The following is a 13,555-nucleotide window of genomic DNA, read 5'->3' as shown; positions in this document are numbered from 1 at the left end:
TTTTCTAATTTCCTGTCATAAAAAATGCTCTCATTACTGTCAATTGAAAAAAGTTTCAATAATGGAAATACATAAAACACACAGAGTTCAAATAAATAACATTGTATTCACAAACAGCAAAACCCAGGGTAATCCAAACACATACCTAGGCATTAAGCTCCTGTTTTTTTCATAAAACATCCTTAGGTCTTGAGGACTATTGGCCTGTTTAAAAAAAAAAGGTTTAATTTCCTAAACAATGGGGACAAAAATTCCAACTCATATGACCGATGCTCATATTCTTGCTATCTATCATAGATTCTGAACTTGAAAGTCAGGCATTGCTGAAGGACACAGATGGGCTCTGGGAACCTAGATAACCTCTGAAATTGTACACAAATTCTGCATATCTGGCCATAATGTATTTTTCTGAGGTCGGACTCTCAGAGAGGCCTGAAACTTAGGAACCACTATTCTGGAGGTTACATGGCCTACCCAACAGGTACATTTTTATTGTGTAAAATCAGGGTGTATTTTACCTTAGGACTTTCAAGGGATTCAAGAGAATTAAGTATATCGCTACTTTTCGGTCTCTCCATAACAACAACTAGTACCCTCATAATAAGAGCTGCTGAATTAGTGCAGCTGCCTCTACCTACAAACTAGATCGGGAAATGCAGAGTTTAACCTGGCTGTGTCACTGATTTTTAGTACCATCTTGGGCAAATAATTTCACTTTGTTCCAATTTTCAGATTCAACAAACCTCTTTGTAACTGGGAGATATGAACTCAATAGGAATCATCATGATTATATTCTAGAGGGCCTCTTTTTGACCAGATGTTAAGGGAGAGGAGGAGAGGAAGACCCACCCAAAATAATTTCCATAAAGCCTCAGCAGTGACAGGCATAGAGAGCTAGAGGTAGTTTCCAGTGACCTTCCCAGACCAGCCCTAGTCCTCACTTGGATTCCAGGACCCCAAAACCAGGCTAAGCAGGAAGCGCTGACATCACCGTTCATACTCATTTCCCAGCAGGTTGCTAGCCCTGACCCTCGTTGGTGTTCACTAGTCTAGAAAACATATAACAGGCTTCATGCCCAGTCCAACCACCAAGGGAAGGCAGATAAAAAAGGAAAAGCAAAAGATGTTCTAGCTCACTACTACTATAGCAGTGTTTGCCTGCAACAAAATCAAAGTAAGTCACAAAGGAACCAAAAACACTGCTTTCAGAGTATTCCCCATTTTATAAGTCAAAGGCAACTGCAAAATGAGAAGATCCGAAAACCGAGCACATAAGGAAAAAATCAGGCTACCTGAAAAGGTGGTTTTCCAACTAGGCACTGATATATCACTGTTCCTATGCTCCACAAGTCTGCCTTAGCATCATAATGTTGAGACATAATAACCTCAGGAGCCTGGGGATAAAAAAATTCAAGAGACATGCACTATGTTATTTACATAATTAATACACATGTATTAATTAACTGGAAAAGGTCACACTCTTAACAAAACTACTAAAATAAAAGTGACACATTGTGCTATTTCCCTAATCAAATGATGCTGGAATGAATATAGAACCACATTCTTACATTGAGATTTACTGGTAAATCTCAAAAATAATGTTGCATGAAAAGAAGCAAGTTGCAGAAAGAAACATTTCTATATATTATTATGGACATATAACATACATTAGAGTATTAAAATAGTAATAAAGAAAAACATACACCAATTACAGGATAGAGATTACTTCTGCAGGAGAGCGGGGAATGAGAAAAGAGAGAAGTACAAAAGGGACTGGGCCTGTCTCTGAAATATTTTATTTGTTTCTAAAAAAAAAGATCAAGGCAGGCCGGCCCCGTGGCTTAGCGGTTAAGTGCGCACGCTCCGCTGCTGGCAGCCTGGGTTCGGATCCCGGGCGCGCACCAACGCACCGCTTCTCTGGCCATGCTGAGGCCGCGTCCCACATACAGCAACTAGAAGGATGTGCAACTATGACATACAACTATCTACTGGGGCTTTGGGGGAAAAAATAAATAAATAAAATATAAAAAAAAAAAGATCAAGGCAGGGGCCAGCGCAGTAGCGTAGTGGTTAAGTTTGCACACTCCACTTCAGCGGCCCTGGGGTTCACAGGTTTGGATTGAGGGCGCAGACCTACGCGCTGCTCATCAAGCCATGCTGTGGTGGTGTCCCATATACCAAACAGAGGAGGATGGGTACAGATGTTAGCTCACGGCTAATCTTTCACACCAAAAAGAGGAGGATTGGCAATGGATGTTAGCTCAGGTCCAGTCTTCCTCACACACAAAAAAATAAAAATTAAAAGAAAAAAGATCAAGGCAAACGGCAAAATGATGACTTTGTTAAATATGAATGGTAGGTACACAAGTGTTTGTTATGTTATTCTCTTTTTTTCTGTCATTTCAAAGCTTTTAAAATGATAGAAAAACTGATGCAAAACATAATAAAAATGGTCTTAAAAGCAAAGGCATTTCTCTGCTGCTTTGTTACAGCTATTTTCTCATCTCTCATTAGATGTTGCTTTTTAAAAATACCATCAACCAGGACAAACATTAAATAGAAATGTCAAATATACTGAAAGATAGTGAAATTTTATTTTCCATTTTTATTTATTATCCCTAGTAAATTTCTTTTTTGGCTGTTGTTGTTTTATTTGTGAGGAAGATCAGCCCTGAGCTAACATCCACGCTAATCCTCCTCTTTTTGCTGAGGGAGACCAACTCTGAGCTAACATCTATTGCCAATCCTCCTCCTTTTTTTCCCCCAAAGCCCCAGTAGACAGCTGTATGTCGTAGTTGCACATCCTTCTACTTGCCGTATGTGGGTCGCGGCCTCAGCATGGCCGGAGAAGTGGCGCATCGGTGTGCACCCGGGGTTCCGAACCCGGGCCGCCAGCAGCGGAGTGCGCACACTTAACCGATAAGCCACCGGGCCGGCCCCACTAGTAAATTTCTTGCTGAATCAATTTCCTTTAATAATCAGCCCAAGGAGCCAGCCCATTGCGTAGCGGTTAATTAAGTGCGCGAGCTCCGCTGCTGGCGGCCCAGGTTCAGATCCCAGGCGTGCACCCACGCACCACTTGTCAAGCCATGCTGTGGCAGCGTCCCATATAAAGTGGAGGAAGATGGGCACAGATATTAGCCCAGGGCCAGTCTTCCTCAGCAAAAAGGGGAGGATTGGCAGATGTTAGCTCAGGGCTGATCTTCCTCACAAAAAAAAATAAAAATAAAAAAATAAAATAATAATCAGCCCAAGCATTCTCTCTATCCTCAAGGCTATTAGTTCAAGGCTGAACTAATTTCATACTCAAGAAGTGCAAAACTGGGCCCGCCCGGTGGCGCAAGGGGTTAAGTGTGTGCGGCCCTGGGTTCGCCAGTTCAGATGCCGGGTGCGCACCGATGCACCGCTTGTCAAGCCATGCTGTGGCGGCATCCCATATAAAGTGGAGGAAGATGGGCACAGATGTTAGCCCAGGGCCAGTCTTCCTCAGCAAAAAGAGGAGGATTGGCAGATGTTGGCTCAGGGCTGATCTTCCTCACAAAAAAAAAAAAGAAGTGCAAAATAATTTTTAAATTATAAAATTTATTATATAAGCAGTAAAGTATCATCCAGATAGTAAATCTAATGCAAAAAAATTTTTTTTGAACTTTGATTACTAGTTCCCTTCATCTCAAAGCCGATTTTAGATTAGAGGAAATCCTAATTGAATATAAACCCATTTTAAATTTAAAACTGAAATAGGGACATTTATTTACTTTGCTGGATTCTGAAGTTCCAGAAGTAAGGTACTTCCAGGCTTAATACTTCACATTAGTTCAGAAGTTTCATAGCCTCACCCTATCAGATATGACAATATTCATATGAAAGAATAAAGAGGAAAACTAAGATTTTTCAGCTTTAAATGTGATGCTAATGAAAAAAACTTCTACGAAATACGCATCTTGTCAAGTGAGACAACATGCAAAAGATGAGCATATCTTATACCTGGAGAGGTGCTTGCAAAAGGTTTTTTTCCTAAGTATTCCTAAAATTAAACATCAAGTATAGCATGACCACACTTCATCAATTTTTATTTTCAGCTTAATCTAATAGGGGATTTCTACCATAGTAACCAATCCATGAGCAAAGATGACTGACTTTTACAGTCCACTATGCTAAAGCAAAAGATGTCTGTACTATAGCATTGTCAGTAATATAATTAATGTTAGTAATATAAATAACAATTCAGACTATATATATAAATCACATCAGACTTGGAAACAAGATTCTACTTAAACTCTAATGCTTATGGTGCCATGCTGTAAACACACAAAGATGCAAACATTCACTCACCATGTACATTGGGGACCCACACAGAGTTGCAGCCATCATGTTACTATGCAGGTAACGAGCAAAACCAAAATCCGCTATTTCACAAAATAAAAAGAAGAAAAACAAATGATACCTTTGCTCACACTTAACATAGATCATATGATTCTTCAAGACACAAGAGGGCACAAAAGAATTGTGAGAAATTAACAGTTTATTGAATAAGACTCTCCACCAAAGAAAAAAGTAGCTACCTCAATTTCCACAAGCTAAGAAACAGCAATCACCAATTGTACAAGTCACTGCTCTGCCCGTTTTTTAACCAAGGAGGGAGCACCCAGCTTTGCAAGATAAAATAGTAATTATAATAAATGATTCATTAACACAGGTCTCATTAAATATCAATACAGGTAGAGAATTCGAACTGTTTTTGCCCTCCTCCAGATACCAGATGTAACCTACATAATATTAGAAATTTCTTAAAATACCACTAAAAATTTATTTTTCTAACAACCAAGAGAAAAGCTTTAAAAAAAAAACCTAGCATTACAAACTGCTTCAAATAATTTTGAGATATAAGAGTGCTTTTTAGCCAAATAAGAAAACTGAACTAAACAGTCTCTTAGATCTTTGATGTTAAAATCCCATGAGCTGTACAGAATCAGGGTTATTAATTTGCTGCCAGCAACCACAATACATCAGCTTCCCTCTGATGAGGAGAAGGATTTACTGCTGGGATTCATATTAGAGTTTCTAACATGGGCCCCTTGGCCCTGTCTGAAATTTAGCATATGCTGCCAATAACGTAATGAGTTCACATATCTAAAAGTCCCTCACTGAACTCAATAAAAATTTCAAAAGTGCATCAACAAAATCCATCATCCTAACAAGGCTGAACCAAAATTATCTGAAAATACTGAGTCTCAAAAATGTACTTTCCGTGAAACAATACACGGCCACTTACCTATTTTGATGCGAATACCACTGACACTCGACTTCCTGCGATTGGCGTAAGACAGCAAGATGTTCTGTGGTTTGAGATCCCTATGGATTATTCCTTTGCTGTGCAGAATTCGCATGGCAGCTGCAATCTGATGCAGAAACACTCTGATAGTATCTTCACTCAGAGTTCCTTTAGCTGGTAGAAAAGGAGTTACATAAATATTTAAGCATACAAAATCAAATCTCATTTGCATACTCCATCAACAGAATTGAGTTGTTAAGGAGAACATGAATGGAATAAGGGACTGGGATTCCCATTTTTTCACTTTTTTACCTTAATAATTTAAGTCTATGCAGAGATATCAGATATCTCAAAAATTTTAATCAGGCTGTTGTGAAGAGAACTGATTTACATGCGACCTTTTGTTTCCACTGGTGTCCGTTTTCCTTTTTCCTGTCCCATTGCTACTGCTGAAGGTGCCCACATTACTCTGGACACAGCAGGTGCTCAACAAATGTGAGTCTCCTCGACAAGCCAAAAGGTAAGCTCCCCTTCCAATCAATCAATATCTGTGATCAATGTCCCTATTTAATTCCAACCACTACATGAGCACAAATTAAAAACAGGTGAAATCCTCGAATGGCAAGACTTGGACAAGACTGCCACTTGGACCTGTCAGGAGTCTGTATTCCCACATCTGTCTCCTTTAATCTCCCCTGCTGCCCAACACCCCTGTCCCACCATAGTATCTTTCATAACTAACGACACCTTTAAGAAGAAATGTTTTAACCTGTTTTCACTACTATAAAGCAGCAGCATGAACATTATTTGAAGGTAGTCATTACTCAATAAATACTACAATGTTTCTGTATGGACACTGGAGCACGTAACGGTTAACAGGCTGCCTTTGTTCAAATCCCAGCTCCTCCACCTCCTTACTGTGGGACCCTGGAAGATGACCCCTCTGTGCCCAGTCCCCAATCATAAAAAGCTGAAAACAGACTAACCACATGGGGTTGTTGTGACCATGAAACAAGATGCCACACTTAATAATGAAGACTTGAGAAAAAGGCCTGGCACATAATAAGTACTCAAACTGTAATCAGTGCACAAATACTAACTTTTTATTACAAGGGATCTAAAAGTCACAAGTCTAAGTCCCTGAATCCTTACATCAAGGATTTAACATCCATGACCCCATCTAAATCCTTTGTGAATACATTTCTGCCCATACAACTCTAGAATATGTTCTATATAACCTTTCCATTTGCAATTAAGATTAAGAAAGATAAAAATAACATGAACACTGGGAACAAGTGAACTCTTATGGTTTTAAAATCATTTCAATGACATATTAAGTGACATTTTATGTCCTCAACATCTTCAAATAAAATAAATCCCCATCGTTTAAAAATCATCAAATACTTTTTTCTGTGAGAGCTGTTCTTAAGCTATCCTCTTTAATTCTTTGGGATTCTTTTCCTGACGCTCACTGTAAAAACAAATAAATGTTTAAAAATACACTAAAATGTATAGACAGTGCAATCTCCCATCGCCCGACCCTTGGAGATGAGCTCTGTGTCAATCTGGAGTGTGTTCTTCCAGATCAACCTTCTTGCAGACGGCAACACACACATTACTGCATATTAGTGGGTGGCTCAAATCAACAACTGGAGCTTTATTTTTGTAATGTTTTACTTAAATTACATTGCAACAACTAAAATAGGTATTGTGTTTTTTTCCCATTTCATTCATTTACATTTTCACTCTAAGGCTTAGAAAAATTTTGCTACTTTAAATGACAGCTGCTCAGAACTTGTATCTTTGACCCATGACATACTACTGAATATACTTAAAATTTATCTGATTCAGAGTCCAAATCCTAACACTGTTCCCATGGGTAAAAAATTAACGATCTAGGTGAGGCTGTTTCTGGGCACAAACTGTAGTAAATGTTCACATATTTCTATGAACGTGGGATGTGTACTTCTCAACACAATCCCATAAACTGAAATTCCCATGTTAAAAACCTAATATTTTAAAGGCATTGCCAGCATCAAAACTCTTTCAAGGGGCCGGCCCCGTGGCGTAGCAGTTAAGTGCACGCGCTCCGCTGCTGGCAGCCCGGGTTCGGATCCCGGATGCGCACCGATGTACCGCTTGTCAGGCCACGCTGTGGTGGCGTCCCATATAAAGTGGAGGAAGATGGGCATGGATGTTAGCTCAGGGCCAGTCTTCCTCAGCAAAAAGAGGAGGATTGGCATGCAGGTTGGCTCAGAGCTGATCTTCCTCACAAAAAACAAACAAACAAAAAAACTCTTTCAAATGAATGAATTGAGCAAGTTAGCCCTGAGACAGTAGGCTCAACTATAGCTGCTACAATTAAAGTATTCTGCTAGAATTAATGTTTAAGTGCAACTTACCAATTAATTTAGAATTTGCCTTATTTTAAACTTGCAACTGACAGAATTTGTTTCCTATCTTTTGAAAATGTGAAAGGCACCTTATTTATTAAAGCAAATAAAAAGACTAAATAACTGTGTTGTGATATAATGGCATTAGACCTAGTAGACTTTTTAGACATTCCAGATCTTCTCTCCAATAGAAACATAACATGAGCCACATATGTAACTTTAAGTTTTCTAGCAGCCACATTTTAAAAAGTGAAAAGAAACAGGTGAAATTAATACTATACATTTAATCTAATACAATGCAAAATATTATCATTTCAACTTGTAATCAATATAAAAAACTTAATAATATAATCATTCTTTTCTTCCTATGAAGTGTTCAAAATCCAACACGTACTTTACATAAAAGCACATCTCACTTGAGACTAGCCACATTTCAAGAGCTCAACAGTCCTATGTGGTCAGTGTCTACCATACTGGACCGTATGGCTCTAGACTATTCCTTGAGGACCAAATTTATTTTATATATCTTTTCAAGTGTTTCCAAACTACAAGGGATTCCCTTAACGACTGTGGCAGACAGGAGAAAGGGAGAGGTTAAATAAGGACGAAAATCACACAGCAGTTAAGTGATGTAAACAGTGGAACTGTTGCAAACCAGCTTGCCTGTCTGACTCCAGTGTTCAGTCTCCTATTCTAACACTACTGCTCTGGAATATCAAATACAGAATTCAACACCATGGGCAAAACTGCTGTCACAGCCTACTTAAATCTGCTACACCGGTAACAGTGCCTATATCAGCAAATAGAGGACTTCTGTCAGTGAAGGTAACAGATACTCTAAGGACGGCTCTAAACAGATAAGGTGCCACTCAACTGACCCTGGGGGAAAGGTGTTTTTATCTGGATCACTAAGAACGTCAAGGAACTCAAGATTCAGAGACTGACAAGAAGGTAGAAGCAAGGTGTCTTCCAGCTTCAACTCCTATTCACCAGTAGTGAACGAAATGCATTCCATCTACTAGTAAATGACATTTTGAAAAACTTTTACCAAATTGACATATTTTTTAAAAAAAGAATCTCGTTTGGGAAAAATACAAAACACACACAGAATAAACTAGCAAATTCAGGATAACAGTTGTCTCTAATGGGGAGGGGCAAGAGTGGGACTACAGAAGGGCTTACAGGGAGCTTCAGGTATACCTATAATTCTTTTTTAATTGTGGGGGGAGAAGTAACACCAATGTCATTCTCTACACAGCTTTTGATGTCAGTAATATTTTATATTTAAAGATTTTTTTAAATCTCATTTTTAATTGCACTCCCTGATTACTAGGAGAAAATGAACATTTTTAATATGTTGTTTCTCTTTTGTAAACTGTCCATAGACTCTGTGGGTATATCTACTGATGTCTTCCTGTTTTTACCATCAATTGCCATGACCTATTTATAGGCGGGTTATGAACCTTTTACTATTTTTCTGCATATTTCCCTTGCATCTTTAAGCAGTGAACAAGTAGATGCTGGTCTCACCTATCATTAAAAAAAAAAAAAAAAAAAAAAAACTTTTGAGGGACACAATTTGACCTGAATGTTTATTCTCCTATATGCATACATTTTGGATACAGAATTTCAAGCACCATCTAGTACTAAAATCTTATCTGTGTGCCACGAAATAATTTCAATGTTACCTTTAATCTGTTATAACATTTTTTTTTTAATTTACAAGAAACACTCACATTAATAAATACATTCTTGGATACATTCTTCCATTATGATTTTTTTTTTATCTTGAAAGAAATGAAAGGGACTAAAGGTTCACTGATGGCAGCCCAGCAAAGTCTTTTGAAGAAGAGAGATTCTACTTGGTTTTTTCTCTCTTGGGGAGAGGACCCATCTCTCAAACACTCTCAGAGAGACACACACCTAAAGTAAGTACTTATACACAAGTAAAGTTTAGGAACAAAACCACAACAAACAACAGTTAGTCATCAATGTGACCACAATCAAACAAATACACAAATATTTATTGAATGTTTATACAAGTGCAGAAAACAGGGGTAGCATATTTCAGAAGTAACTCTCAGGACTAAACAGACTATAGTACTATCTTTATTGAACACTGACACATTCAAAAAATTACCTTGCAAATAATCTGCCAGGTCTCCACCATTGCAATACTGATATATAAAAGAAAAGGTAATTAAAATAAGGACACTGATTCAAGATTAATTCAATCCATTATCAATTTTAATTAAAAATTTGTATATATGTAAATCTAGCCTGAAAAACATAAAAATTATAGAATGAAAAATTTTTAATTTTATATTCTTTACATAGTAGAATCTAAATCACTTAATTTTATTAATTCAAAATTTCAAATAATAACCTACTGTCAATTTTAAAGTACATATGTCTTAATCCAAAGGAATTCAAAATAAATTAAACAGAAGCTTGTATACTACCTACCTCCATCACCAGAAAGACAGAGTTGGGTAATTCCTGAAAAGTAAACATATTAAATATCATTTAGATTAGAGAAAAAAATTAAGCACAAATTTAAAAAATAATGATCGTTAATAAAAATACTACACTTGTTCATTATTAAACAAGTAAAATGAAATCACAAAATCCATTAGTAAGTGAAATTTAAAATCCCCAACACAATGATATAAGCATCTCAGGGTCAAAGCGAAATCAAGTTTTGATAACATTAACGGAGTCATCAAGAAGTTCAATTCTGTTCATTAAAAGAACTAAAGAAAGACTCATCTTTTGGTTATGGTTATGATAAATTTATCACTTGTGGAAAAAAGGAGAGATTCTCAGATCCTCATGGAAGCACTTCCACTTTAAAAAGTTTACGACTTAGAGCAACAACTTGAGAATCCTCCCTAGCAATGCTCATGATACAATCTGATTTCCGGAATATATGATCCATGATGCTTAGTTTTTTTGTTTTTCTGGTTTTTATGTTTATTTGAAGGTAATCACATTATCTGCGAATTGTTGGCAAAGGGAAGACATTTCATCACGTCTTGGTAAGAGACTGATTTTAAGGAAATGATTTGAGAAATTTTTACCAAGTCTATCAAAATTCATATAGCTCCAGGTCTGTTACTTGGGTATTTCAAAGACTGATTAGCTGATTCTTCGATCACAATTTTCATAATGCTAATTAAATTTTAAATTGGACTTCCCTTCAGCTTAACAGGAGCCAGTGCTCAAATGTGATTCAAGAGACAGCCCTTCCAAGTAGCACCTGGCTTCACCAAGATCCTAAATCCAGGGGCTGGCCCTGTGGTGTAGCGGTTAAGTGAGTGCACTCCACTGCTGCCGGCCTGAGTTCGGATCCCAGGCGCGCGCCGACGCACCACTTGTCAAGCCATGCTGTGGCAGCGTCCCACATAAAGTGGAGGAAGATGGGCACAGATGTTAGCCCAGGGCCAATCTTCCTCAGCAAAAAAAGAGGAGGATTGGCATGGATGTTAGCTCAGGACTGACCTTTCTCACAGGAAAAAAAAAAAAAAAAGATCCTACATCCAAGAATAAAGTGCTCTATGGGAAAACAAAAGGAGGGGTAGGGCAGAGAGGGGGCAGGTCCAGGGCAGTATTCCTCAGAGTGCGATTCAAGGCCCAGTGCTAGTCAGCGAATTCTCTGGTACTGGCTCAAAACGAGAGAATTACAGAAATTCAGAGTAAGAATTTTAAAAGGTTTAAAGTAATTTAAGAAAATAATTTTATGTCTGCTGAACCTAATAATGAAAATCTTGGACATCTGTTTGTAAGTCCTTTTTTATTTCACTTTTATAATAATTCATTTTTATAGGATTTCATAAAAGTATCAGTTCACACAGATTAGAAATAAAAACTGGTGCCTCACAACAGTTAGTTTAAAAGCACTCGCGCGCAATGAGAAGCAATATAAGCGGCTGCCACAAAGTGGCTTCACCATGTTCACCAAGGCTCTACATGCCACAAGTCAAGACCTGAATTAAATTATGTCCTGCAAGAAACTCACTGGCTTAGGATGACTTACTTCACTTATTTCTGCAGAGGACTAAATAAAAATCAAAACACATCACGCCCAATTCTTTGACCCCCTCCCAGAGGTATGCGGAGGTTCAGGAGAACGGCAATGCCTTCTGCTCTCTGCTGAAGAACGAGGAGCCACAGTCCTGCCCAGGCAAGATCACACGCACAGAGAGCCAGGCTGCACGCCTAAGACGGATGCTTGGCTGCCCGGAGAGCGCTCCCATGGTAAGCGAAGAAGGAGGCAGAGAACAGTCAGCTCCCAGCAGGCTAGGAGGTCAAGTTTGTAAGAAATAAATACTTATTTCCTTTCATCATAAATAAAAAGAAAAATGTGTCTCTAAGACTTAAACCACCTCCATTGTGAACTAGTCTTAATCACAAAACCTGATCAAATCCAGACCAAAGTATCCTATGATCCCTAAAAATACTGAGAAATCATTAAACATGATAACTTTCAACAAAATTTTCTTCTTCTCAAGTATAAAGTACAAAAATATTATCTCCAATCAGTACTGTTTAATCATATTAATAGCACCACATCCTAACTACTGAAGAGAAAGAGAGCCAGGAATTCCTAACGGGAGGCTAAACAGCCACAGAGAACTTCCGTTTACTCAGTATGAAGAAGTCAAATACCCATTTTGGTATTCACAATTTGGGGGGTACACATAACCATTGACTGTTCCCCACTCATTCATTCACTCATTCAATTAATAATAAATAAGATAGAAATACTTTAGCATCCTCGACTTCTTATGCAAACCTTCTTTTGCCCACCTTTAAAAGCAATGAAAATCTCCACAGGTTCAATCAGTCTCTCTCGTGAACACCCCCCTTCTTAAATACTCCTTTACAAAATAGTGCACATCTTTTAAATGAAGCACTTAAATCTGGAACATGAGTAGCTGCAAGAGTCAGAAAAGAGTCAGCAGAAGGGAAGAGAAAAACTGTTCATTTTTTAGCAAAATCAATCAAGTCATCTATAGACAAACGGAAACCCAAACTGTACTGGAGTACCAGGGAAGAACTTGAGATAATTTCAGGGTCAGAAAGGCTGAGAAGTGGGCCTGGCAGCGTAGCAGTTAAGTGTGTGCGCTCCGCTGCTGGCGGCCCAGGGTTCGGATCTCGGGCGCACACCAATGCACCGCTTGTCAGGCCATGCTGAGGCGGTGTCCCATATGAAGTGGAGGAAGATCGGCACAGATGTTAGCCCAGGGTCAGTCTTTCTCAGCAAAAAAAAAGAGAAGGATTGGCATGGATGTTAGCTCAGGGCTGATCTTCCTCACAAAAAAAAATAAGGCTGAGAAGTGAGGCCAATATAACCTGTGAGCCAGACCACCGAGGGGTTTCCAAAGCTGAACACATATTCATCCTCCTTTCCTAATATAAAGAAACCCTCGTTCTCAACTATTCCCCAGCATTTCCATCAAGAAAGTTAAACATAATGAATTTCATTTTATCATTTCCCTACTCAAATTCCTTAATAAGATAAAAACCAAATCTCAAAGGAAAAAAAGGGATATTATTATAAACATTTCTACGCCAGTAAGCCAAAATTTAAATGACATAAACAGTGCCAGCCAAGTGGCATAGTGGTTAAGTTTGTGCACTCTGCTTCAGTGGCCCGGAGTTCACAGGTTCGGATCCCGGCATGGACCTACACACCACTTATCAAGCCATGCTGTGGTGGTATCCCATATAAAGTAGAGAAAGATGGATATAGATGTTAGCTCAGGGCCAATCTTCCTCACCAAAAAATTAAAAAATTAAAAAAAAATAAACGAAATAAACAAATTGAAAAACAATTTGAGGGAAAATATAACTTACTAAAACTGACAGGAAATAGAAAATTTGAAAA

General features: G+C 38.2%; 1 protein-coding gene across 6 annotated transcripts in view; it reads right to left on the bottom strand.

The window, feature by feature from the left end:
* Positions 1-13,555, bottom strand: part of ULK2 (unc-51 like autophagy activating kinase 2) — a 93,040-nt gene that overhangs the window by 64,880 nt on the left and 14,605 nt on the right. For all 6 annotated transcript variants that reach the window (XM_058559636.1, XM_058559639.1, XM_058559641.1 and 3 more), the window contains 6 exons: positions 10,132-10,164; positions 9,806-9,842; positions 5,273-5,446; positions 4,333-4,406; positions 1,293-1,394; positions 146-204 (listed from right to left, as the gene is read on the bottom strand). In XM_058559636.1, coding sequence (XP_058415619.1) covers positions 146-204; positions 1,293-1,394; positions 4,333-4,406; positions 5,273-5,446; positions 9,806-9,842; positions 10,132-10,164 — 479 coding nt within the window. The remainder of the gene's footprint in view (positions 1-145; positions 205-1,292; positions 1,395-4,332; positions 4,407-5,272; positions 5,447-9,805; positions 9,843-10,131; positions 10,165-13,555) is intronic.

Source organism: Diceros bicornis, chromosome 18, assembly GCF_020826845.1.
Source record: "Diceros bicornis minor isolate mBicDic1 chromosome 18, mDicBic1.mat.cur, whole genome shotgun sequence".
In the NCBI taxonomy this organism is placed as follows: Eukaryota; Metazoa; Chordata; class Mammalia; order Perissodactyla; family Rhinocerotidae; genus Diceros; species Diceros bicornis.
This window is presented reverse-complemented; position numbering and strand designations above follow the sequence as displayed.